The sequence below is a fragment of the Neolamprologus multifasciatus genome, chromosome 23 (assembly GCF_963576455.1).
Source record: "Neolamprologus multifasciatus chromosome 23, fNeoMul1.2, whole genome shotgun sequence".
In the NCBI taxonomy this organism is placed as follows: Eukaryota; Metazoa; Chordata; class Actinopteri; order Cichliformes; family Cichlidae; genus Neolamprologus; species Neolamprologus multifasciatus.
The window spans coordinates 11075038-11102737 of NC_140460.1; the positions used below are offsets into that span (position 1 = coordinate 11075038).

A 27700-nucleotide genomic window follows, 5' to 3' on the forward strand; every position below is an offset into this window, starting at 1 on the left:
TCCAGACACACACAGCTGTCAGCTGAGATCAGCTCCAGTCCTCCCACAGCCTTGAACTGGATAAGTGGCTAAGAAAGTGGATGGAGATGTGGATGTTATTATTAGCATTATGGCTAAATAAAAATATTTTATATGATAATAAAAGAAAAATATTAATGGCAAATCAACATCTATTTTAGCTGTGAAGGATTTTCACTGTGTTCACCAAAGATTTTTTCAAACATCAATTCAAACATTGAATTGTTTATGTGGAAATGCTTATGCCACATATGTGAACTTCATCACTCAAATGTACACCGTGAGCTCCTATTTAGACTGAATAAGACCTGAAATGACAAAAATATATGTGAAAAACTCCCATGACTACAGATTACTGTTTCTGTGACACAGTTGTATCCACAAAACAAATCTATCAGCCATAATAGTTGACATCAACACGACACATATTTTTTCATGCATTTTGAACATTTCAGTGCATCATGGTTGATTTTATTATGTATGATAAATTAGGTCAGGACCATCACACTTTGTGGCATCATTGCTCCACAGCCTGAGTGGGCAGCAGTCGTCACAAAATTCTCATTCAGAAGGAAAACACCACAAAACCTTTTTCATCTTCGTCATTTTTCTCTCCAGAAGCACTGTGTATGGCTTGCTGTGGGGTTTAGCCTCATGGCCATCAAAGATTTTCCCTGAGTTAATGACAAGAATAAAAGAAAATGCCAGTTAAACGGATCCATCCTCATTCATCGTCTGTGAAATGGTGTAAAATGCAACACGTACATGCAACAGTGTGAAACACATTATGTAATATAAAAAAGTTACAGTGATAAAAACATCATTAAACTTACCTTGATCACCCAGAGTCAGCACTAGTGTGAGTAATGTCAGTTACAGTGGATAGATGGTGAGTTCAGTTGAGTTACTGAAGAGCAGTGGCACAAGTCACGCACACTTTCTGTCTTTAAATTCTTCCTGCAATCAGAGAGAGCAGGACAGCAGATCAGTGTATGCACATAGTGTAATTCAATATCATCATGTCGTATGGCTGTAGGACACTAATTATTTTTCACAGCATGTAAAGTGATCATCCCCCCGGCCGGGGTTGGATCCCCCGGGGGAAGGGGGCCATAGGCAATCTGCTCCCGGCCATGCATAGCTGCAAACCGTCTGCAGGCAGGAGACCACTGGTGCAAGGCGGCAAGAGCATCAAACTGCCTGTGCACCAGATCTCAAAAATCAGGCAGCTGGGCTTGGGCCCCCTGCAATACGGGGCACTGCAGCTGCGTGACATCATCAAACCAAGAGGTCACTGTCGCAGGGACCTCAGAAAGGGCCAGCTCCAGCACCTAGGATGCCCAGTCCATAATTATTGTGTCCTTAGACCAGGGGTGTCAAACTCAAATACACAGTGGGCCAAAATTCAAAACTGGAACAAAGTCGCGGGCTAACGTTAATATTTATTGAAATATATTTATTCCTCCAGATATAAGAATGAATCTTTTCTTATGGACTCAAACACATTTTGCTGAAAAACTGAATATGGAACAAGCAAAGCTTAATACTAAACAATATATATATATTAGCTGTATAATACCAGTAGGCCAGCTCTAATAGTAATTTGGTATGGCTTCGCGGGCCAAATGTAATTAGGCTGTGGGCCAAATTTGGCCCGCGGGCCAGAGTTTGACACCTATGCCTTTGACAGTAAACGTGACGAAACTATTGAGGAAAAAACGCCACGTATATATTGTTTATCATGACTCTGGCTTTACGTGGCCTATCAACACAATTTAAAAACTGGTATATATCACCTTGTTGCTTTGTCTTTAAGTGGTCATGTGATTGGCTTACCACGACTACTTTATTCTTCCTCAGTCAAACAGCAGCACTCACCCGATTGTTTTGCCCCCTTAGCTCCAGGTGTTGTGCTAGACAGTGATCGTGATTACCGTCCATGGGAGCGCGCGCAGCTGCTTAAAGCTGTAGCGTCCAGATTACTTACGTAGTCAGCTATTTCCGTGCAACTGATATAACATGCGGTAAGCTGAACACAGCTTCAACTATGGGCAGAAATCTGTGCCATCAGAAACTGAATATGAATAAGTTAAATTTGAATTTGAATTGCTCAGATTGAATCTGAATTGTAACTTGAATAAATGCTTTTAAAAACTGAATATGATTTAACCTAATTTGAGATTCAATTTATTGGTTTGAAAATGATCATCACTAAATTGAAATTGAATTTTATATTTTGAAAATGAATTAATTTGCTTTGAAACCGTATTTTATCCTTTAAAAATTTAGCTCTCGAATAATTTCAGATTCACTTCTTACCATTCAATTTCAGTTCTACAATTCAATTTCAGTTCCAAAATTCAGTTTTTTGGGACTTACATCCGGTTCGATTAGGGCAGCACATTGAACACATTTTATAAGTGGTCAGAAACTTGTAAATAACTCATGAAAGAATAAAGTTACGTTGAAACCAAGCACACCATTGTTTTTCTTGTGACATTACCAATACGTTTGATGTGTCACATGGCCCTCTTCCTATTGAAAAAAAGTTGTATCCAAGATGGCCAACTTCTAAATGGTCACCATGGTCACCACCCATCTTGAGGAGTTTGCCCCCTCACATATACTAATGTGCCACAAACCGGACTTTAGTATCACCAACCATTCCCATGTTATTACGGTGTATCCATATAAATGGCCCACCCTGTACTATTTGTGGTTGGAGCTTTAGTCAGTTTTGATTTGGTATCTATTAAAATAAATTCTGTTTTATTGCCATTAAGTTTAAGAAAGTTGTGAGTAAACCAGGGATGGAAACAGAGACTCTGTGGAAAAACGCCACGCTCACCCGGACCATGACAGGTTACATATTCCATATGTAATAATTATAATAATAATACATTTTATTTATAGGCCCCTTTAAGATCCTCAAGTTCATCTTATAATAGTCTCTGTGCATCTCCACACCTGCTGGCAATTGGGACGTACATATTTAAGACCAGCACTCGCCACTACTCTCCGCCAAGCTTCAGTTTAACTAAAGTTAGTGCTGGTGATCACAGAGCTGACTGCGAAAGAGTATTTTTGTTTTTAGAGATATTAATCTTGTGCTTTCAACCCATAGTCATTACCTCTGCTGGCCAAACTCACCATCATCTGGACGCTGGTCGGTACAAGACAGCTCAACGCAAAAGGCCCTTTCTTTTCACTCACCTGGCTGCCCATCTGTTACAGCACCCATGTAGCCCACCACCTGGAATCAGCGCCGCTTCACCTCTTTCCCCCTCTCGTGCGTATAAGCCTCCACCTGCCAAGTAAGACAAGATCCGTTTATACATTTTCGTCATGGCTCCTTGGACACCACTTTTAACTCTGTCCTCCTGTCGTTCTAGTTCCCTGTGACACCTTGCTGGATCACCTGTTCCAAGGCCCTGTGAACATTGCCCCCTGCCACTGAATTATTCTAGTTGCCCAAGTGTTTCGTGTTGTTCATAGTTATTTGTGTACTCACAGTCTGAATCGTTATTAGTTGTTCTTGTAAAAAGAGTTCTGTTTCTCATGCTCACCTGTGCCTCCGTGTGTGGTCTGAATTTCGACACTTTTGCCCAGGTCGGCCCGGCTGTGACATAACCGAATGGAGAGATAGTCTCGATATGTTAGAGAACATAATTAACCCTTAGTGAAACCACATATAAGTTATGGTAACTGGAAAATATTTATGTTCAATATGTTGTGTTATATTTTTTTTATCAGTTTTAGGTTTTTGTGCAACTGTGTAAACCATCAGTAAAACCACATATTAATCATGGTTCTGTATCTAATAATCACAGTTTTTAAAAATTATTTTTCTCAGTATCATGTGTAAGATAAGCTGGAGACAGTTCTTATCTTCCTGCATTCCTCCAGACACACACAGCTGTCAGCTGAGATCAGCTCCAGTCCTCCCACAGCCTTGAACTGGATAAGTGGCTAAGAAAGTGGATGGAGATGTGGATGTTATTATTAGCATTATGGCTAAATAAAAATATTTTATATGATAATAAAAGAAAAATATTAATGGCAAATCAACATCTATTTTAGCTGTGAAGGATTTTCACTGTGTTCACCAAAGATTTTTTCAAACATCAATTCAAACATTGAATTGTTTATGTGGAAATGCTTATGCCACATATGTGAACTTCATCACTCAAATGTACACCGTGAGCTCCTATTTAGACTGAATAAGACCTGAAATGACAAAAATATATGTGAAAAACTCCCATGACTACAGATTACTGTTTCTGTGACACAGTTGTATCCACAAAACAAATCTATCAGCCATAATAGTTGACATCAACACGACACATATTTTTTCATGCATTTTGAACATTTCAGTGCATCATGGTTGATTTTATTATGTATGATAAATTAGGTCAGGACCATCACACTTTGTGGCATCATTGCTCCACAGCCTGAGTGGGCAGCAGTCGTCACAAAATTCTCATTCAGAAGGAAAACACCACAAAACCTTTTTCATCTTCGTCATTTTTCTCTCCAGAAGCACTGTGTATGGCTTGCTGTGGGGTTTAGCCTCATGGCCATCAAAGATTTTCCCTGAGTTAATGACAAGAATAAAAGAAAATGCCAGTTAAACGGATCCATCCTCATTCATCGTCTGTGAAATGGTGTAAAATGCAACACGTACATGCAACAGTGTGAAACACATTATGTAATATAAAAAAGTTACAGTGATAAAAACATCATTAAACTTACCTTGATCACCCAGAGTCAGCACTAGTGTGAGTAATGTCAGTTACAGTGGATAGATGGTGAGTTCAGTTGAGTTACTGAAGAGCAGTGGCACAAGTCACGCACACTTTCTGTCTTTAAATTCTTCCTGCAATCAGAGAGAGCAGGACAGCAGATCAGTGTATGCACATAGTGTAATTCAATATCATCATGTCGTATGGCTGTAGGACACTAATTATTTTTCACAGCATGTAAAGTGATCATATTTAAGCTAAAGGAAATTGTGACTGTGAACAGTTTCTTTTTAGTTTCTAAACGCACACATTTCCATTAGATTTAAAGTTCTTGAACAAAAAAAGAGCCATGGTCTTGCCTAGGATGCAATCTGTCCACAGGGAGGCAGTGTTGTCTTTATATTTGTGCTCATTCATGCCTGAAACGGAGGACAGCACATACACAATGAGAGAATACAACACTTTGTAAAAATATATTACAGAGCAAATTTAAACACAAATGTTCTCATGTTTATGTTATATAAAGGGAATTAATCAAAGGTTTCTGAAATTTGAACCTTACATCACTAACCTCATCCAGTGTATGGATTCAGCAGGTGGGGGAAAACTAAGATCAGTTGTATTGGCTCATTGTGGGGAAAAGAATTACAGGTCATGGTCATTTCTGTTGAGAGCTCCAGTAAATTTTCTTAGTGTACAGGCTGTGATCAGCTGACCTGCCGCTCTTTGTGGATGTACACAACTGAATTTAACCAGATGTCAGCAGATGTTTCACAGCTATCTTGGTTGATTTCCATCTTCTACACTGACCAGGGGTCTTAAACTCACACCTGGGGGCCACTTGCAGCACATGTCAGCCCGTATATTGACGTGAAGAAATGCAATGCAATTTGACCTTTGAAGTGACTGTTTTTTGTCACTCCCGATCCTTTGATTCTGACCTGGTAAGACACACACGACTCGAGACAGAATACTTCACTTCCCATGTTCCTTTTTATTTACCCATGCGCATGGGGAGATGTGCACAGCGCAAAGATCTGAACGGTGCTCCTTCAGCCTGTTAGATTTATACTCTAAGTCACACAATACATTTAAACACTTTGATCTGACCCCCCACATGTGACTGTGATCATCGAATCCATACACTCCATCCCATGACTATTGGCATGTGCAGCTGTCTTGTCTCTTACCTACATATATCCTGGCTCCAAATTCTTCCTGCTATTCTCAGACATGAAAAATGTCAAATTGCCCTGTTTCTTTCCTCCTCCCTATTTCCTACTTATGGCCAGGTCAGAGAGTGGTCACAGTGCAGATACATATGGACAATTTCTGGTGCCTCTCTTCCTACATTGTCTACCCCCACAGTTTCACGTGAGCCATAGTTTCACATGATTTCACCCCCCTGCTCAAACTATTCATCTTCTGCTCCATTTCTGCAAACAGAGCCCTATCGTCTTTATCATGCAAGCCCTATATATTTATCCACAGAAGGCATAATAATTATTTGTGCATCCCCAAAAATTAATTTCTGTCTACTTTAAGACTGAGTAGAACATCACTAGCTTGATACCTGCAGACAACAGCAGGTGTATCACTCCTCCGGTTTTCCACCTGGAGTTAGTATTAACACTGCAATCTGCCTTTGGTGGCTTTTTGGCAGCACCTGTGACATTCAGCAGTCGCCTCATTGTTCTGACACACAAAACAAAACTATCCACTACACTAAACACTAACTACACACTAACTGTACACTCCAAACATGCTAAACGTGACAAATCTCTCACATCTCAAAACTCGCTCGCTCTCTCTCTTTCGCTTGCTCACTGCCATCACTCCTAAAACTTTCCCCTCTTCCTAAGCAACCAAATGCCAGATGTTGCCATATAATTTTTGATTGGTCCACATGATACATTTTTCCACCTTTCTAAAAGGGGTGTTTGTTGTTTTGGTCGTACGTAGAGAGTGCTTGCTACCACTGTTCTTAGACAGTAAATGTGATGATAGTATTCAGGAAAAAAACATTTTTTAAATCATGACTCTGGTTTTACGTGACCTTTCAACACAATTTAAAAACTGGTATATAGCATCTTGTTACCATGTCATCTTACATTGGTCATGTGATTGGTTTACCACAACTACTTTAGTCTTTCTCAGCCAATCAGCAGCACGATTGTTTTGTCCCCCTAGCTCCTGGTAAGCTGAAGACAGCTTCAACCGTCTGTTTGCTGAAAAACAGTAACGCATCCGCCCTGCATTTTCTTGTTAGTAACGGTAACTGCATTGTAACGATAGAAATAGTAATTAGTTAGATTACTTGTTACTAAAAAAAGTAACGCCTTTATTCCCATCACTGGATGTGACATCGTATGAGACCATTGTTTCATCTGCCTCCATAAAGACGTCTCTCACCTTCTCAACAAATTCCAAAGTGTTGTGATTGCAGCCATTCCCCAATTCTCTGTGAATGGTACTCATGGCCATTGATCAGTGGTTGTTGATCAATGATCATGACAATTTTCATATTAATGATCAAGGAACTGACCTCACAGCCCATTGTTCATTCAGTGGGCTGGTGGGAAATTTATAGACACCAAATTTAGATGCAATATATTGTCCACTTTTGACCATTTTTTCACTTTAATTTGTTGATGATGTTTTGACTGGATGCAGAATGAGAAATACAGTATGTTCTGGTTGAAGGGGGTGCCATTTTTAACTAGAGTCTAAATATGTTTTGCGAACCAAACCTTATATACCAACATCAGAAATGTAAATATGGATCATGTCAGAAGCAAAGATTTTCCGCATTTTAGGAGGACAAAATTATACAAACACTATGAATCAAGGAATTCTGCTGGATGCAAAAGTTAAAAACAGAAATGTTTAAAATAAACATTCATGTGTTTATTTCAGGAACATCCTGACATTTATTACTGTAAAGACAGATGGCCAAAATCAAGTGCATATATCCATCAAGCAAGATGTTCAAGTTTCCAGAAAGACCTAAATTATGATGACTTGTTTGTTGTTTACCTGTAAATAATTTTCAAAATTTACACATTTTTCTATTTTATTATTCAGAGCTTAGTAAACATTTATCAATAATATAAATCTCTCTGACTCTACAGTCAAATAATTGTGTCAAAAAACTGATTGGAATTCTAATAAGATGACTGATGGGAACAATGTTTTTCAAATGAAAAGTAACAAAAAACTTTATATTTCTTACATAATTACAACATGCTGTTCCAAGTGACCACTCAATCTTTTCATATCAGAACCAAAACTATCTGAAAAGCATTAAATTAAATAAACAGACTAAATTTATATACAATTATATATGGATAGTCCATAAATGGACTGCAGCAGTGCAAGTTTACCTTTACAGTTTTTCTTACTGTCTCTTCCTACATGTTGTTCTTTTACAAGATAATTTTTAACAGTAACACATTGGTGGCTAACCCCATTTCATTTCAGTTTCTTGGCTCACTTGCTGCATTTTTAATGTCTCCTTCCTAGTTTTCATATTTAATATCATATGCAATTGGTCCGTTAATTGCAAATCCAAGGTAGAAGGACACTTTTTCTGTGCTGAAGCCACTTCTGATTCCACTTATGCGAGCTGGACGCACCGGAATCTTCTGTTTACCATAGTTTGCATACATGTCTTCTTGCTCAATGGTTCCACTAACCCTATGTAGGCGGCTGATGATTGCTTTTTCCTTAAATATGTCTCCGTTCCTCCAAAGTTGTGCCAAGGTGTCACGAGAAATCTTTTTCAGAAAGCTCTCATCTAGTGTGGGTTTGGAGACAAGCCTCTTTAGTCCCTCCTCTTTTGTTAAATAAAAGTAAGCAATGGTGCTTCTCTTGTGCAATAACTTGGACAGGCGTTTGTGGGAGGACTTTCGAATAGCTGTCACATATTTCCCGATTTCTGTGTTTTCCTCAGTAGGACTGGGCCAGAATAACAGCAGAGCCAGATAATAAGCGTCTGGGAGATGATGATATAGTCCTATATCCTGCAGAGTTTCTAAAAGGAGAGCAGAAAGGAATCGGTAACTCTTGACATGTTTAGATTTTGGTGTCAGATGACAAAGTACAATGTTTGATACGATGTAATTAATTTTCATTTGTACGTTTTGTTTTTGGCTGACAGCTTTGTGCAGAAATGCGTAGCATTCTGTGATCTCCTCCATCTTTGCAGGTTTGTCCAAATGTTGAAGTATTCCTGAGAAAGTGTCTGCTTGGTTCTTTTCAAGAAACACTTTGCGTTCCTCGATATCCAATTTCAAATTGAGGTTGGACTTGTTTTCTTTTTCTTTCTTCATTTCTTCTGGTGTTGTACAGAAAAGCTTCACATACTTCTTAAAATGTTCAGAGACTGTTCTATGATTCAATGCATCAAATTCAGAGTTCTGTTTTATGTAGGCAAAGTAACAGTCAAGAAAATCAAATATCTCTTTGACTTCAGACTTCAGTTTGACAAGAAACCTCTCATGCTCGTTGATGATCTCAACACATCTGTTGTTGATCTCATTGTCCTCTTTGTGAACACTTGTCATCCTAATTTTTCCTCTAAGAAAGCTCTGGAGGTACATTTTCTTAATGGGGTCTTGTTCCCAAAAGAAAGGCAACTTGCTCAGTATGTCAAAGACCAAGAAAGCCATTTCTAGCATGCTCACATACCCATAAACATTATATGACTTTCTGGGGTAGTCCTGTGAGTCATCATCAGCTGTTTCTTCTTGTGGTTGGTCGGCAAGCTCTGCCAGCTCTTGGGCTCTTTGGAAAGCTTTCATACCATTGATGGCTATTTTAATGTTTGTGTGCAAGTCTTCTGGATTTTGTGATTTCTCCTGCTTTTCTCTGTCCATGTTAGACTTTAAATTGCTTTTGTAAATTTGTCCAATTGTGTCAAAGGTGTAAGGATTTTCTTTAATGTCTTTGGCTTTTTCTGCCCACTTCAGAGCCTCTGGGAAGTCACGATCATTGATGTACAAATATCTCGCCAGTGCCTGAGGAATAGATGCACTTGTCACAAATCTGGATGAGGCTTTCACAAAGATTTCTTGGACGGTTTGTCTACCCTGCTGGTTATGGATTTTGTGTATGAGAGGAGAAAATTGTTCTCTCTCATCTCCATCTTTCTTACGTTGCCTTTCAATCAACATTCGTTGAATTGAGCGCATCAGTCTGTTTTTAACAACGAAAGTACTGAAGAACAGATCATAATGGAGCATCTGCATAGTAATTTCACTGACTTTCTTGTAGCAGCTTCTCTCCAACTCAGCCAGACAGGCAGATGCTATGGTATGATGAAGTATTCTGAGTCCTTTGTATCCACCCCATTCTTCAACTCTGTCTATGATGAGAAAGTTTGAATACTGCTTCATTCTTTCCAAAACACTGTCCTCTGTCCAGCGAATCATTTTCATCCCAAAAAAATCCTCACAGAGAGACAGAGCGATTTCTGATTCTTCCACATAAGTGTTCAGTAAAGCTAGAAAGGCAAACAGCTGGGACTCCTTTGTGCTGAAATCAAAATTCTCCATTGTGTTATGAGCAAGGTCATCTATATATGTTTTATCAAAGTTTCTCTTCAATATCATGAAGCTATAAAAGTTTTCAGGTTTTTCATGAGTTTCTTCAAGCTCTTTGAGTTTCTTTTCAAAATCTTTCTGTTCTTGTGGGGTCAAAGAAGCAGTTATGAACTGATTCTGTGTTTGATTGTGCTGTCTGTATTGCTCCCTTGGACTATGGGAACGAACACAGTTAAGGATGATAACTTTGCAGTTTGGTGGATCACCCAAACTTAGATTTAAGTTTTCATCTACTGCTATTTTACGTATGCAGGTTACAAGGTCATAAGGTTTCTCAGTCTCTTTTGAATCATCAACTAAGAGCAGAACTGGAGACGGTTTGTCACTTTCAAGTTTCATTAGTTTAATAACTTGGATGGCAACTTCTGTTTTGGACACGGAGTTGTCTTTCAGCATGGCACATCTGAATTTATGACGGAGGTCCCACATCACATGCATTGCTAAGGTTGTGCCGCCACAGCCAGGATGGTGAAACAGGTTGAGCAGAACACACATGTCGTTTGAATCTCTCCACTGAGATCTGATCAGCTTCATCACATTCTCATACTTGTCTCTCTTGATAAATGGCTTCTCTTTGTCTTTGTCACAGAAGTAGAAGTTCCACCATTTCACTTTGCCACCTCTGTAGAATTCTTCTTCAACACTGATTCTAAATTCATGAAACTTTGAACTGTTTTCATCATATACGCTTTCACATTGGTTCGTATACAACACATCTAGAGCTGTCAATAAATCTTCATCCTTCTGTGTTAGGACAACAGTACTGGAACCCGAAGAGGGAAGCAGCCGTACAGATGACTGACTGAATGGTCCCATCATCATTATGGTGCCATTGATCTCACTCAGGGTTAGTTCATTTATGGACAGATGCTCAATGTCAAAGTCACACTTCTCCTTGATCAGCTCCCTCCATTTCAGATATGTGCTCTGAGACTCACATACACTGATGATGTTTTCCTCCTCAGTGTGCTTTATGAATGACTTGTAGATATCAAAGACTGGGTCTTTCTCAGTGTCCACAGGTGAAAGTAGGAGGAAGATGATCAGATATCTTCCATGGAGGAGAACTTCAGGGTTGCAGATGAATGAAACTAACTGTTCTACATCTTTACAGGATTTCCTGAGCCAGTTCTTATAATCCAGCTCCAAGTTTGAGTCACTGTTCAAGTCATGTCGGCCATTACAGAACACCCAGCTGGTCTGTTTGTAAAGGTTGAGGTTCTTTATCACTGACTCAGTCTGTCCTTGAAATTGTGGTGGTGTATGCAGGTTGTTCCCCCTTGACTTTCTGTATGAGTGACACAATCCACCTGAGGCAGCAGAATTGGGGTCAAAGTCTAACACACAGAACAGTTTCAACTTTGTCAGAAACTGAAGATAATGAAGTTGTTCTTGATGGCTCTTGTTTACAACAACAACAAATTTGTCATAGTTATCAAGTGAGTTCCCACCACAACTTAACAAAGTCTTTAGCTTTTCTCCCTGGTTTGCTCCTTTCCTCCCAGATTCTTTTGATAGACTCATCTGCATCAGCCGACCTGTATGAACAGAAAAATAAATGAAAGTAAAAAGAAAGCATAAACAGGATCACTCTGAAGGTTAACGGTTCAGCTTAATGTATTTTATATATTATTGTGATTTTCGTAAAATCATATGAAAAATAAATAAATTAACAATATCTGCCACTCAACACTTTTAATTATGCGCTACATAGAATGCAAGTATGTCCTGACAAGTACTTTCTATGGTAATTTAAACTAGGGCTGCAAAGATTCAATGAGTAATTTGAATAATTTGATTAATAAAAATCAGACACAAATTCTTTGCTTTTAAACTTTCCTTTTAATGCACAGCTCTGTAGTGCTCAGTTGTCACCATGTAAATGCGAGCGCTTCATTTGGAACTTAAAATAGACCTGCAATGGAAACGTATCGAGGAGCAACATGTGAATAGAAAGTAAGGCAACATTAAGCAGCCATCAGTTTTTAACCAAAAACACCAATGACACAACAACAGCACCAAATACCCAGATGACCCTAGCCATGGTCAACCCACGGAAAACAGCGGGTCCAAAAAGCATCCCAGGACATGTGCTCAGGGACTGTGCCGGTGAGCTGGCAGATGTCCAGACTGATATCTTGAATATCTCCCACATCCAGGCCACCATACCCAGGTGCTTCAAAATATTCACTATAGTGCCAGTAGCAAAGAAACCAGTTGTATCCTGTCTAAAATGACTACCATCACATTCTCACCAATTGTGATGAAGTGTTTTGAACGCCTCATCAAACAACACATCACAGCCTGACTTCCTGCATCATTTGACCTGCTCCTGTTTACTTATCGTCCCAACCGCTCCACAGAGGATGCAATATCCACCACCACTCAGTCATAACCTATCTGGACCATAAAGACACCTTTGCCAGACTCCTGTACATTGATTTTAGCTCAGTGTTTAACACCATAATTCCACAGAGACTAATAGAGAAACTCCTCTTACTCGGCCTGAACATCCTGGACACGGACAGAGACTTCCGTCTGTCAGTGTTGGGAAAAACATCTGCAAACCTATCACACTGAGCACTGAATCTCCTCAAGGCTATGTTCTCAGCCCACTAGTTGTTTGCCATCAGGCAAACGGTTGTGTTATATAAAAAGCAGAACTTTCAGACTTATCAACAGCGTCCTCCTACAAGCTCTTAGAAGGCTGAACATACCCAGGAGTCTCTCTTTTTTGTTAACCCTCTGGGGTGGACGGACGCGCCAGTGCATCCAAATCACATAACCAATTTAAGACGAAACAGCAACAAGATGCATCGACCCAGTCTCCATTTCAACTTGTGTCGAAAATGTGGACTTCAAACTTTATACCAGTTTTGATAGGCCATATAAAACCAGAGTTATGATAAAAAAAAAATACACATGATGTTTTTTTCTGAATAAAACCATGGTATTTACTGCAGGAAGAAACTGTAAAAATGGCATTTTCTAAGGACAGCGCTAGCAAGCACTCTCTGCTTGCGAGCAAAAGAAACCCTTCCGTATTGGTGTTAAAGTGTACCATTTCAGTTCTACTAGTGAATGTCACAGTTACTGTTAAGAAGCCACCAAAGACAGACTGCAGTGTAAATGCTGTCTCCAGGTGGAAAATATGAGGAGTGATACACCTCCTGTTGTAAGACCTACAGGGTTTAGACCCTGTTCTCCTCCGTCTTATAGTGGACAAAAACAATTTTTTGGAAAGTCACAAATAATTTGTGTGCCTTCTTATTTGATGCAGAACACCCGATTGTTCTGTAAATAGTTTGAAATGGTTATATTAAAAAACACCTCAGGCCTTGGCTGCATTTTCAGGTAAATAGTTATATATTTAACAATATAACTTTGTTGGCTGCAAAACATGTGCATATTTTTTTTTAATTTACAATTTGTATTTGCATTTCAAGTTATAAAAATGATTTGTTAAACATGTTTGTGGTTTGTTTGTTGTTGTTTTTTTTAAAAAACTGTTTTCTATTCGGATTTTATGTTTTTTGTCTGATTTTAGATCAATTATGCTAATACAGTATGCCAAAATGAAAATATAACTTTAAATTCAGACGTGAGGTTGTGGTGAAAAGAATGATACTAAACAAGGCGAGGTAAACAGTTTTTAAAGGTGAAATACAGTGGTAAAATAAAAAGTAGTCAAAAACGGCCAATTATACCCTGGACCCCAGAGGGTTAAAAGAGACTATCTTACAGCAACATGTCTGGGATGTCTGTGTGAGTGAATGTGGGGGGTAGGGTATTTGCATGATGTTTGTTTGTGTGTTATTATATTTTAAGACCCTGGAGAAACGGCCTTTCATTTTGCCTGCACTACGGCTGTGTGCAGAGCAAATTGACAATTTTATTGGCTGGGCATCCAGGGGGACGTGCGCCAATGGTGTGTGTCCTATTTCAGGTCAACTACCGAGTCAGCATCCCGAAAGAGATAGTGGCTCTCCAGGGCGCCTCGTTCATGTCTTGCACATTAAAGGAACTATATGAATTACTGGGCATTAAATCTGTGTAGACCAGCGTCTACCACCCTCAGACTAATGGGTTGGTGGTTGCCTAAAGAACACTTTCAAATCCATGATTCATAAGTTCATTCAGAAGGGTGAATGCAATTGGGATTGCTGATTAGACCCTCAGTTGTTTGCAGTAAGGGAGGTGCCCCAGGCCTCCATTGGATTTTTTCCCTTTGAGTTGCTGTTCAACTAACTGGTGAAGTTAAAAGTATCCCTCTCAATAAGAGAGCCACAAAGGGGGGGGGGCTGGATCTGATTTAATTGAGATCCCACCTCCCTCCATTGTGATGATCATCTCACACATGCCCACAGAGTGGATGTTGCTGCATTGCAACAGTGTTTTCCCTCCCGCTGGGTTGTACCACGGACACAGAGCACCATTTTGAAACACGCCATAGCGTGACTGTGTGTTCATGGCCCTACACGTTACCTGAACAAAAAAGATAAATTGTTCAGAAGGAATTGGTAGGGATGCTGAAAATCACATGGCGCCTGGTGTAGCCCTATAGTTCTTGTGCTGAAAAAAGACTGTAATGCACACACAGAAGTTACACAGAAAAACACCTGTGCCTGATCTACTAATGGTGCTAAGCTAAAAAAAAAAAAATTTACATTTAAAATGTAAATTTAAAATTCAATTTAGACAATGCATTTACTGTAAGTTTTCAACAGCAAAAGCATTCCAGTGCCAGTGGAAAGCTTGTTATTGTGAAGTACCAACAGACAAAAATTAACTCTCCATGCTAAAAATGCCGTGGTATAGTACTCCTACAGGAGTACAGTTAGTTATACTCCAAACCACATCCTAAAGCTCTCAGGAATTTATAGCTTTTACCTAAGATAAGTTGCACACTTTATTATTTAAATACATTCTTACTAGGAACAGGCTTCAGCCACTCCATAATCACGAATTGGAGAGTTAGTTGATTCTTTCTTACTTGTATTTTTTTCCAGTTGACAGGCAAGTTTCAGCTGATTTATCTCTTTTAGAGTTTGTATTGCGACCTGTAGTGCTTCCTTGCTTCCATAGTGGTCAGTCATTAACTTAGCAATGTCCATGCTGTCCTTATCCTCCAGTTTACCCTGAGAAATAGGTTCACGTTTGGATTTAGTGTGTAATCTTAAATTAAAAATAAATTTTTTAAGATCCTCTTTCAAAAGGTCAGCAAGGATCTTCTCAATCTCCACAGTACTCCTGGATGCATTGGGTGACACTGTGGTCTGCTGGAAGAAAGCAATATTTAAGAATCCAACAGCTTTATTTTTTATTTTTTCATTTTCATTTGTATAAAGCTATATTAATATGTATATAATATTTGATGTAGTGTGGTGTATAAATAATAACAGAAACTTTACCACAACAGTTCCTTTGTTCCAGACCCCCGTGTTCTGTGGCTTTGGTTGTTGAATTTCTTCCTTCTCTGAAGTTTTATCAAATGGTAACTGAATCTGTTTGGAGTCTCTTTCCACTGTCCCATCTCTTTTGGATTCAGTGTTTTCATATGATTCTGGACGGTTTATTTCTTTGGCCTGAGCATTTCCAAGTTCAGTGGGTTTGGCAGCTTCTTTTTGGTCTGTAATAGGTTGCAGAGTTGGCTCCAGTTTCTGGTTCAGTTGTTTGAGTGCTGAAATAATTCTTACAGCAGGACCACCTTTTACATCTAGATCCACTAAATCTTGCTTCCTGAAGCAAACAAGGCAATCTCCAGACACATCTTCCTCTTGGAGTCGTTCTGCATATTTGCTGTATACATTCACATGCTGCACTAACCACTGGCTCACCTGCTCTTTGGTCCATTTTTCCACATATTCTGGGAACTCTGATTGATGCTTACATGCTTTTTTCAGACTTTCCAGATAAGCTGTGATTTTCACAGCAGGACCGTGTTTTATTCCGAAGTCCAAAATGTCTGTTTTATTGAAGGACACTAAACATGCCCCCGACACTTCCTCTTCAGTAAATCTGTCTGCACAACTCTGTTGAACTTTGACCTCTGCCGTCAGCCACTGGTGAACATCCTCTGTGGCCCATTTTTCAATCAGAGGTGGTTTTCTTGTTGTTGACTGGTTCATTTTGGATCACCTAAATTTGAGAAAAAAAGTTTAACACATCATCTCGATTGAAACAACATTAAATGAGGCTCAAAAGGGGCTCCATACTGACATTTCTTTTGCATTATTTTAAATAGAACTTGTTTAGTGATGAGCCAGCCTCATACAGCTGGGAGATTTAAAATGTGGAAGCATTTGGCTTGCTGCATAGCCAGCTACCCAAATGCTTCTCTATGTGTCCATATTTCACTCTTTCACGGCTCAATATTCCACCCGTTCCAGCCTGCAGCAATTATTTATCTTTTATCTAAGTACAATCTACTAGCTGCTATGTTAATAATAATAATAAAAAAATGGCTGATGTGGCTATCAGATAACTAATAATAACAACTAAATGGCAAATATTAACATGTGCATTGGCTATTCTTTTTTACTTTGTCTTTACATAGTATTTAGAACGTCAGTTTGTTTTAATAGCTTTCTCTTAAACATGTGGGTTTAAAAAGATTTTTTGTTCTCCTTGTTGCCATGGAACTGTTACTTTTATTGAGGAATTGGACCTCAGTGCAGCAGCTACACACTGCACATGTTCTTTAATCCACAGATCAGCTGATTGGCCTGGCTTGTCAGGCAGATTGATGGACTGACTGATGGATGTAGAGGTGAGGGACACAGGAGGAGAAAGAGGGAGAGTGTGAGACAGCGGCGGCTTGAAGAGAGGAGAAGGTACAAACAAAAGTGTCTGCTGTCTATTATAATGGGGAACGTTCGGTTGTTAGCAAATAAGATGGACGAGCTAACAGCCCTAGCATAGATTCAGAGGGAATATCTCGGGTGTAGCTTGATGTGTTTCACCAAATCATGGATGCACCAGGATATTCCTGGTGACAACCAGTGTTGGGTGTAATGCGTTACTAAGTAACGCGTTACTGTAATTAAATTACTTTTCCACTGAAAAAGTAGAGTAACTAAATACTGTTCATTTTTAGGTATTTTAATTACAGTTACTTACAATGTACTTGCGTTACATTGTAAAATAATTAAACTTGCTGAATATCATTATTTAATTTCAATAATTTATCTTCTAAACGTAAAAGTAAACTCTGCCGCTTTAACATCGCTGTAGTGCAGCTGCACGTCATTTCGCGCCAGTTTGCTGCATAGTCGTACTCTGAAGCGGAAGATGTCGGAAGATGTGAGGACAGAGCTAATGAGTTGAATATGTTTTTCAACACGGGTGGAACACACCAGGAGCGGAGACCCTGACGGACTGATCCCCGGCTGCCAAGACTGGCAATTGGGACATGGAATGTCACCTCTCTGGTGGGGAAGGAGCCTGAGTTAGTGCGTGAGGTTGAGAGGTACCGGCTAGATATAGTCGGGCTCACCTCTACGCATGGCTTGGGCTCTGGAACCAGTCGCCTGGAGAGGGGCTGGACTCTGTCTCAGTCTGGAGTTGCCCCTGGTGAGAGGCGGCAGGCTGGGGTGGGCATTCTAATATCCCCTCGGCTTGCTGCCGGTATGTTGGGGTTTTTCCCGGTGGATGAGAGGGTTTGTTCCCTGCGCCTTAGGGTCGGGGAACGGGTCCTGACTGTCATCTGTGCTTATGCGCCAAGTGGCAGTTCAGAGTACCCAGCCTTCTTAGAGTCCCTGGGTGGGGTGCTGGAAGGTGCTCTACCTGGAGACTCTGTTGTCCTGCTGGGAGACTTCAATGCTCACTTGGATAATGACAGCGAGACCTGGAGGGGCGTGATTGGGAGGAACAGCCTTCCTGATCTGAACCCGAGTGGTGTTTTGTTATTGGACTTCTGTGCAAATCACATAGAGAGGTCATGGAAAAAGACTTTCAGACTGCCTCGAAGAGATTCTGGCAAACCGTCAGGCGTCTCAGGAGGGGAAAGCGGTGTTCTACCTGCACTGTGTATAGTGCTGGCGGAGCGCTGCTGACTTCGAAAGTCTATGCCAGGGTGCTGGAAAGGAGAGTTCGTCCGCTAGTCAAACCTCGGATACAGGAGGAACAATGTGGTTTTCGTCCTGGTCGTGGAACACTGGACCAGCTCTTTATCCTCTCAAGGATACTGGAGGGTGCATGGGAGTTTGCCCAACCAGTCTACATGTGTTTTGTGGACTTGGAGAAGGCATTCGACCGTGTCCCTCGGGGTGTCCTGTGGGAGGTGCTGCGGGAGTATGGGGTGTCTGGCCCATTGCTACGGGCCATTCAATCCCTATGCAACCGTTGCAAGAGCTTGGTTCGTATTGCCGGAAATAAGTCGGACTCGTTCCCGGTGGGTGATGGGCTCCGCCAGGGGTGCCCTTTGTCACTGATTCTGTTCATAATTTTTATGGACAGGATTTCTAGGCGCAGCCAAGTGGCGGAGGGCTTTCATTTCATTGGCCTCAGAATCTCATCTCTGCTTTTCGCGGATGATGTGGTTCTGTTGGCTTCATCGGGTGAAGGCCTCCAGCTCGCACTGGAACGGTTCACAGCCGAGTGTGAAGCAGCGGGAATGAGGATCAGCACCTCCAAATCTGAGGCCATGGTTCTCAGCCGGAAAAGGGTGGAGTGCCCACTCGGGGTCGGGGATGAGTTCCTGTCCCAAGTGGAGGAGTTCAAGTATCTCGGGGTCTTGTTCGCGAGTGATGGGAGAAGGGAGCCGGAGAAATTGACAAATAGATTGGTGCTGCTGTGGCTGCACTAATCCGGACGCTGTACTGGTCCGCCGTGGTGAAGAGGGAGCTGAGTGTAAAAGCGAAGCTCTCAATTTACCGGTCGATCTACGTCCCTACCCTCACCTATGGCCACAAGCTGTGGGTAGTGACCGAAAGAACGAGTTCGCGGATACAAGTAGCGGAAATGAGCTTCCTCCGAAGGGTGGCTGGCCTCTCCCTTAGAGATAGGGTGAGAAGTTCGGCCATCCGGGAGGGGCTCAGAGTAGAGCCGCTGCTCCTCCACATTGAAAGGAGCCAGCTGAGGTGGATCGGACATCTGACAAGGATGCCTCCTGGGCGCCTGCTGGGGTTGGTGTTCCGGGCATGTCCCACCGGGAGGAGGCCCTGGGGCAGACCCAGGACACACTGGAGAGATTATATCTCTCGGCTGGCCTGGGAACGCCTTGGTGTTCCCCCGGATAAGCTGGAGGAGGTGGCCAGAGAGAGGGAGGTCTGCTTAGGCTGCTGCCCCCGTGACCCGGCCCCGGATAAAGCGGATGAAGATGGATGGATGGATGGTGTTTTTCAACAGATTCAACACCACAGTAAATGTTCTCTCTTTCCACATTGCACGATAGCCTCCTGTGGAAGTCCTGACACCCCCACCTATCACTTTCACTCATGACCAGGTTCAGAGACAAATGAGAAGACTCCACTTAGGCTACGTCTACACTAATGCGTTTTCGTTTGAAAACGCATCGTTTTCTCTCGAAAACACATCGTTTTCTCTCCGTTTTGTCCTCCCGTTCACACTGAGACGGTGTTTTCCTCAAGGAAAAACGCAGTGTTTTGAAAACGCTCTCGAAAACACATACATTTCAAAACGGAGCTGCCCCGTCGCAGTGTGGACACTCGAAAATGCACTTTCTAAAACGATGACACATTTTAGTCATGTGATGCAGTCATGTGACCAATTAAATGAAAAGATAGCGGAGGGCATTATGCAGCAGTTGTTTTGATTGCTCTCAATTTTGACAGTCCTAAAAAAGATTATTATCAGTTTGTACATGCTCCAGATAGCTTTTCTTCAAATTCTTTAAAACTCTGTAAAAGCGACTAAAAACGGTAGTGTGGACCCGGAGCGTTTTCAGACGAAAACGCAGTTTTCAAATCTATCCAGGCTAGTGTGGACGTAGCCTTAGGCAAGTCTGCTGAACCACATGAGGTGAGTCCCTGTGTCCTCAAGGCCTGTGCCCCCAGCTTTGTGGAGTCTTTCATAAAGTGTTCATGATGCCTGTTTCAAACCAGGGGGTTGATGTGGACATTGGAGGACTACAAATACCTTGGTGTACACATAGATAATAAACTAGACTGGATTAAAAACACCACTGCACCCTACAGGAAGGGCCAGAGTTGTGTCTATTGTCTGAGGTGGCTGAGGTCTTTCAACAACTGTTGGATAATACTCAGGATTTTCTATGAGTCTGTTGTGGCCAGTGCCATCGTATATGCTGTTGCATGCTGGGGCAGCATAGGGGACAAGACCTCCATTTTTGACCATTCTTCCATTCTCTCCTCCATCAAACTTCACACTTGGCACAGTGCAGTCAGGAGAACGGTACAGTCAAGTAAGTACCATTCTCCTGGCAACCGCCAAACCTAAACTCGTCCATCAGATTGCCATCCATCATCACTTGGCATCGCTTGGCTGCAGCCGCTCAATCATGGAAACCCATTCCATGAAGCATTCTACACACTATTTTTGAGCTAATCTGAAGGCTACGTGAAGTCTGGAGGTCTGTAGTGATTGACCATGCAGAAATTTATACTATTGCAGGGTCTTTACCTTACAATAGAAAGTGCATTAAGGCAAGTGTTGTTTTGATTTGGTGCAATATAAATAAAATTTAACTTAATTGAACCTCTGCACACTATGCTCCTCAGCATCTGCTGACCTGGCTCTGTCAGTTAACTTTGCCGACCACTTCATGGTTAAGCTGCTGTCATTCCCGATCACTTCTGCTTTGGTATAATCCCACTTACAGTTAAATGTGGAATATTTAGTAGCAAGGAAAATTTTTCAACTGGACTTTGCACAGGTCGCATCCTATCACTGGAGTTCACTGAGCCTCTGCGAGCTAACCATTCTTTCACAGGTGTATGCAGAAACAGTCTGCATGCCCAGGTGTTTGATTTGATAAACATGTGACCATGCAAGTGACTGGAACACCTGAATTCAATGATTTGGATGGGTGAATGAATACTTTTGGCAATGAAGTGTACCAGTTAATTGGGTCTAAATCACAGATCATCTTTCTTATATACTGGGCTTTCACCAATGCTGGCTTTTGCACTGAATGCTGACAACACACTCAAAGGTCTCCCTCCTCTTTAGCATGGCAGATTGTGTTAACCAACAGTGGTTTCTGGAAGTCAGGGACAAGTTCCTACCCCAAGTTGAGGAGTTCAAGTATCTCGGGGTCTTGTTCACAAGTGATGGGAGAAGGGAGCGGGAAATGACAAATAGATTGGTGCTGCTGTGGCTGCACTAATCCGGACGCTGTACTGGTCCGCCGTGGTGAAGAAAGAGCTGAATGTAAAAGCGAAGCTTTTGATTTACTGGTCGATCTACGTCCCTACCCTCACCTATGGTCACATGCTGTGAGTAGTGACAGAAGGAACGAGATTGCGGATACAAGCGACGGAAATGGGCTTGGAGTTCAGCCATCCGGGAGAGGATCAGAGTAGAGCTGCTGCTCCTCCACGTCGATAGAAGGAGCCAGCTGAAGTGGATCAGGTATCTGATAAGGATGCGTCTTGGGCGCCTCCTGGGTGAGGTGTTCTGGGCATGTCCCACCAGGAGGAGGTCCAAGGGCAGACCCAGGACACCCTGGAGATATTATATCTCTCAGCTGGCCTAGGAACGCCTTGGTATTCCCCCAGGCAAGGTGGAGGAGGTGGCCAGAGAGAGGGGGGTCTGGGCTTCTCTGCTTAGGCTGCTGCCCCCGTTACCCAGCCCCAGATAAGCGGAAAAAGATGAATGGATGGTTTCTGGAAGTATTTCTGGGCCTATTTAGTAATGCCAGTGACACAATCATGCTGATGAGTAATGCAGTGCTGTCTGAGGGCCCGAAGACCAAAGGCATCCAATAAAGATCTTCGGCCTTGTCCCTTGCGCACAGAGACATCTCCAGTTTCTCTGAGTCTTTTGATGATGTTGTGCAGTATAGATGATATAAGTTGCCAAGCTTTTGCCATTTGATTTTGAGGAACATTGTTTTTGAAGTATTCCACCATCTTTTTGCGCACTCTTTCACAGAGTCTCTGTGGAGAGTCTCTGCCCATCTTTAATTCTGAGAGACTCTGCCTCTCTAAGACATTCCTTTCATAGCTAATCATGTTACAGACTGATATCAATTAACTTCAATTACTTGCTAAATGTTCTCCCAACTAAATCTTTTTAACTTTCTTGCTTTTTCAGCCATCTGTAGGAAGCATAAAATTATGAAATTTCTCAGTTTAAACATTTGTGATGTTATCTATGTTCTGGTGTGAATAAAATATTGGCTCATATGATTTGAAAGTCTTAGTTTTCATTTTGTTCAAATTTAAAGAATGTCTCAACTTTTCTGGAATTTGGGTTGTACACTGTGAAATTAGTCTCTGTGCAAAAGTTTGCAATTAATCAAGCCCCACAAATTAAACTACAAGAAGACCACAGTGCATTGCAACAGGAACAGGAAGTAATACGATGCTGTAGTAATGCTGTCTATTTGCCTCAGAAGTCCATGGTTGGAGCTGGGTGTGCCACCAGTCAAGTTGATAATGTTCCAACAGTAAAGCTGGAAAAGCAAGTTTTAACTACCACATGAAAACCATACCCTCCACCAGGGCCGTGCAGAGAGGTTTAAAGGGGCGGGTGCTCAAAGTTAAAAAGGGGCACATTGAACCAGGCTGAATAACAACAACACACATTCATTAAGAATCTAATATGGGCAACAAGGCAAAGAAAACGTAGCCGATGTTTTACCTGATGGGTACAATGTTGCTGTTCAGGGGTTGCTGTGGATAGTGCTGGAGGGCAGGGCTGTGTTGATCTGAGACTGTAGACAGTAAAAAGTCCATAGGAGAGATGGTAGCTGATTAAACAAGTATCATGAGATAATAACAAAATGCAAAGATTGGTGACAGCACTTGGAACCATAAGACAACAAAAACTGTGAGAAATAATTTAGGCTCTGCCTGTGAATCACTCTTTGCTTCTCTTCTTCCTTCCATCATTTCATATATCACTCTCCACTTGCTGTCTATCTGAGAACAAGGCACAACTTGCTATTGCAATAAACTATAATTTAATTATCCACACTTAACAACTCTTGCACTTAATCTATAATAAAATGATGACAGAAAAATGTTATAGCCCTGCCTTTAGTAGCCTCACACAGCTCCCACTGTTTCCTCCTCATGTCCTTACCAGGCATGTCTGGACAATGTTATATCATGAGTAATATTTTTTTTAAAAATCCATCTAAATAAAACACACACATGCACGCACACACAGTGACGTTTTAGACCTTCTTCAGAATATTGTATATACTATGGGCATCACTGTGCTGATCCAGAATCCTTACATTATTATTTATTACTAGAGCTACAATAATAAAGCAATGAGGGGGAAGTAATAAATATGAAATAATGTATTTATGATTATTCCATTTGTTTCACTATCCACTCTGTGCAGGGCAAAGCTTATTACATTTTAAACTGTAGAGATACAATAATTTTACTGCTGTAAAATCCAAATTTTGTCTTATTTAAAATATAAATCTAATATAATCTGCTTCTTAATGTATGTTCTTTAAAATACAGCGTGTTTTTTTTAATATATTATAATTATAATAATGCATAATTATGTGGACATGCATATTAGATCGTTTTTTAGTGAAATATAATCCCTCCAGAAAGGCAGGAAAAGCCCGGAAACTTCTTTAAAACTAAATATGTTCACTAAAACGGTGACAGAGCTACAGACCCATGGCAGCCTTACACAGGTAGCCAGCAGCTGTGACCAGCACTACTTGTGCAGTTAATAAAAGGACAGGTAATGTTTGTCACGCTGTTGCACACACAGCACGCTCGTTTGTTTCAGTTCGTCAGTTGCAACAAGACAGCTGACCAACGTGTACGTAATAAGCTAATACTCCTGTGTGCTATACACTACAGTGTGTGCTGTACACCTACTTACTGGTTTTGTCGCATCAGTCTGTGTCTCTGAGTTAACTTGTGTTTCTCCTACAGCTCCGGACCGCTAAAAATGCACGTGCTCTTTGTGAGCTCGTTCCCGGCTCGTAACCAGCGCGTTCTGCCGTCAAGGGCGATCATTGGTTAAATGTGATCATGTGACTGATGCAAGCCAGATCCTTTTATTTAGCAAAACTGTGATTAATAGTTAAATATTATTGTTGAGGGGCCGGACTCCGCACGCACACACACATTAAAAAAATAAATAAATAATTTTTTTTAAAAAGTTGCCTCAACAAAAGGGCACTTTGGGCACCCATCAGGAAAGGGGCGGATGCTCAAGCCCCTCTAGCCCCCCCCTCTGCACGTGCCTGCCCTCCACTGAGTGTTGTACCCTCCTGTCCTGTTGTGTACCAGTATAAATACTGTGCCTTTTCAGTGGTTCAGGGTCGGCTTATCTTAACTATCTCATAATTTTTTACCACACATTTATGTTTTATCTTTTATACTACAAAGATATGTATTGATAGTAGAATTATACACAATGACACTAACAGACAGAGAGAATTTGTGTGTGTGTGTGTGTGTGTGTGTGTGTGGGGGGGGGGTTCTAATACCTGCAAGAAAACAAGGCTATAAATATGGCGTGTTTGTTAGAGGGAAGCATCCCCTCCCCCCGGTGTCTCATAATAAAAGTATTTACTGCTTGGGTGTGGCATTCTTGTCTCTCCAGTCCCTTTAACGACAGCTTATAACTAAGTTGAAATTCCAACTGTGTGATAATAACTTTTCAAGACTTAAACTTTGAGCATATTTGTCTTCTCTCTCATACAAAGAACCCAACAAAAGTCTGGTCAGTGCTCAGTATATGGTCATTTAGTGAGTATAATCTTGGATTGTAATGTTGGAGTTGTAGGGGCTTCTTGGACTTTTTAGATTGGAAGTCTGACTTAAGGGAGTATTTTCAACAAGCACACTTGAGTGTACTTGTGTTCTTGACTGAGATTAAAGTTGAACTTCATAACTGGATTTTTTTTTTTTTTTACTTTAATGTCTTACTGGAGCTGTCAGTATATTTTTAATTGAATATTTAGTTTGAACCTTAGTTCCCCAATGTAGAAATGTGTTATACTAGTTTTTAAAAAAAAATCTCAGATTTGATTAAAACTAACATTAAAGATTTTTTTAATCCAGGGAGAAAAGCAAGAGCATTTTCAGCATTTTTGGACCAGCAATGAATCAAGCTCATTGTGGATAAATCTGTTCCCTGTTAGCAGTTAACCATTTCACAAACTGCGCAAATCTTTTAATTCACTTGTCATGTTTTTGTTATCAATATATTTTACAAACATGGTTATACAGAATATGATACTAGACATTAAACAGAATTTAGTATTTAAAATGGGTTCAAACTTAAATATCTAGCAGTAATATTGATCTATATAATGAGAATGAAATTTTTGTGCAGAGTATTTTACATTTTGTTCATTTATTTACAATTTTCCAGTTATATAATTTTAAATGTAGTGGGGCGTTTTCAAAGTGTTTTATTGCTTCTTTTACTAAAGGAATGGTTCTAAAAAAAAATCCTCCACCACTCCTCATTACTAATAGCAAATATTTTTTTGCAATACAGTATATTTATTTAACAATACAAGTAGTACAAGTAATATTATTTAATTATTCTTCAGCCAGGAATGAATACAGAAAGGTGAAGATATGGATGTTGAAAGATCCTCTCTGCTTGCCTTTCTGTAAAAGTCACTGAACACCAAGGGATTAAATTATGTATTTTTTTTTAATACTTCTTAAAACGTATCCTAAATACAGACTGTCTATTGTAATTTTTAGAATTGTAAAAGATAAAAATAAAATTATTTTCAAATCTGAACGGTTTGTTTGTGTTCAACAAGCAGAATGAGCTGCATGCATGCATGTCGTTATTAAAACAGGTGAAGTCTGTCTTTCAGTCATGTAGTGACTGCTGTTGCTCAACAGTATTATGCGTGACACTATGAGACACTATGAAACACATCACATAAATATCTGGATGTTGGAAGACAACTAATAAAGGTCATGAATAAGACTAAAGACAGGTGTTCTTTAGATCTACAGATGAAATTCATATAATTGTAGTGGGCAGCTTTAGAATTAAAATATAGTTTCTACATCAGAAACTTATTTCAGTATAGTAGTTTCCAGTTCTTAACCAGTTCTAAGTTGACAATGTAAATTAATGCATAAGTCAGTCTAGAGTAAACTGAAATCTTCCCAAATTGTTTTGCCAAAGTCCTTAGAATACATTTTTTAAATTAAAGAAAGCAAGCAAGCAAGCAAGCAAGCAAGCAAACAAAAAAAAAAACAAAACAAAGAAAAACCCGTGGGAATTAGATTTATCGAGCAGCCATTGTAAAAGGGTAGTGAGTAAAGAAAAAACACACTGTAGCTGAGCTGTGTTCTCGGAAATTGAAAGTGAACTGGCCAAGTTCGAACTTGTTTGCACCAAGTTTGCATATACAAATGACTAAATGTAGCCTACTTGGTATTGAAAAACTCCCCAAGTGAACAATATTTCGGTGTTGAATTACCGTTTCAGTGTGTTTAAAGACTTTCCTTTAGAATCTAATATAAGAAACTTTGGAAGTTCAGCTGTATATCGGATGTGGATGGAATGCTGCTGTCAGCATAACATTTGTACAGCCCCTCCCTAATAATAAGACAATCCGTCGAGTGGTAGCTCGGTTTAAAGTTAAAGTGCACACGCTCACATTAAAAACGATACTTTTAACAATTTCTAAACATTAAAACTTTGCACAGTAATAACTCATTCTTGAATGATTCTCTTTGCCTCTACTTAAACATTTAGCCGATTTACAGGAACAGATCTGTAATTTTTTTCTTTTTTCTCGAGAAAAAATAAAAAATTTCATAAACAAAATTCTCACCTCAGGCTTCGTTTTGGCAGTCGACTTAGTGAATATGAAATATGATGGCGTCTACTGTGTGCACAAATGTAGGTGCACGATCAACATAACTGAGGCACTATGTAGCCTACATTTTGTTTTCCTTCAAATGCTCAAAGTGTCTGCGTGAAAGAGCCTCCTTTCACAGGAAGTCATGTGAGGTGCAGTTTCAAACCACAGGTGGTTTAACTTGGTTTTGTTTTAGCAAACCTGCTCTGAGTAGGAAGGGCGAGGCTATTATCGTAGCAAAATTATTTGCGCGTGTGTGTGCGCATTTTGGTGTGCGTGGAAATAAATGTGTACATATTGAAATCCGTCTGTGTGTATCCAGATTTGTAAATGTGTCAAATCTGTGAGCATGCGTGGATATTAATGGC

At 40.5% G+C, this 27700-nt stretch overlaps 1 protein-coding gene across 4 annotated transcripts; it reads right to left on the reverse strand.

Annotated features, from left to right (window-relative positions):
- Window positions 1-5607: 5607 nt before the first annotated feature.
- Window positions 5608-27481, reverse strand: LOC146491090 (sterile alpha motif domain-containing protein 9-like). 4 transcript variants are annotated; one of them, XM_085151901.1, is made up of 5 exons: window positions 27306-27481; window positions 23150-23222; window positions 15775-16501; window positions 15357-15642; window positions 5608-11901 (listed from the first exon to the last, which is right to left on the reverse strand). In XM_085151901.1, the coding sequence occupies exons 3-5, from the start codon at window positions 16489-16491 to the stop codon at window positions 8279-8281; spliced, it is 4626 nt and encodes a 1541-aa protein (XP_085008027.1). In that variant the 5' UTR covers window positions 16492-16501; window positions 23150-23222; window positions 27306-27481; the 3' UTR covers window positions 5608-8278. The 4 variants fall into 4 exon arrangements, with proteins under 4 accessions (XP_085008027.1, XP_085008026.1, XP_085008028.1 ...); XM_085151900.1 differs by lacking the exon at window positions 27306-27481 and having other exon boundaries at window positions 23150-24587; XM_085151902.1 differs by lacking the exon at window positions 23150-23222 and having other exon boundaries at window positions 5609-11901; window positions 15357-15639.
- Between the last annotated feature and the right edge of the window lie 219 nt (window positions 27482-27700).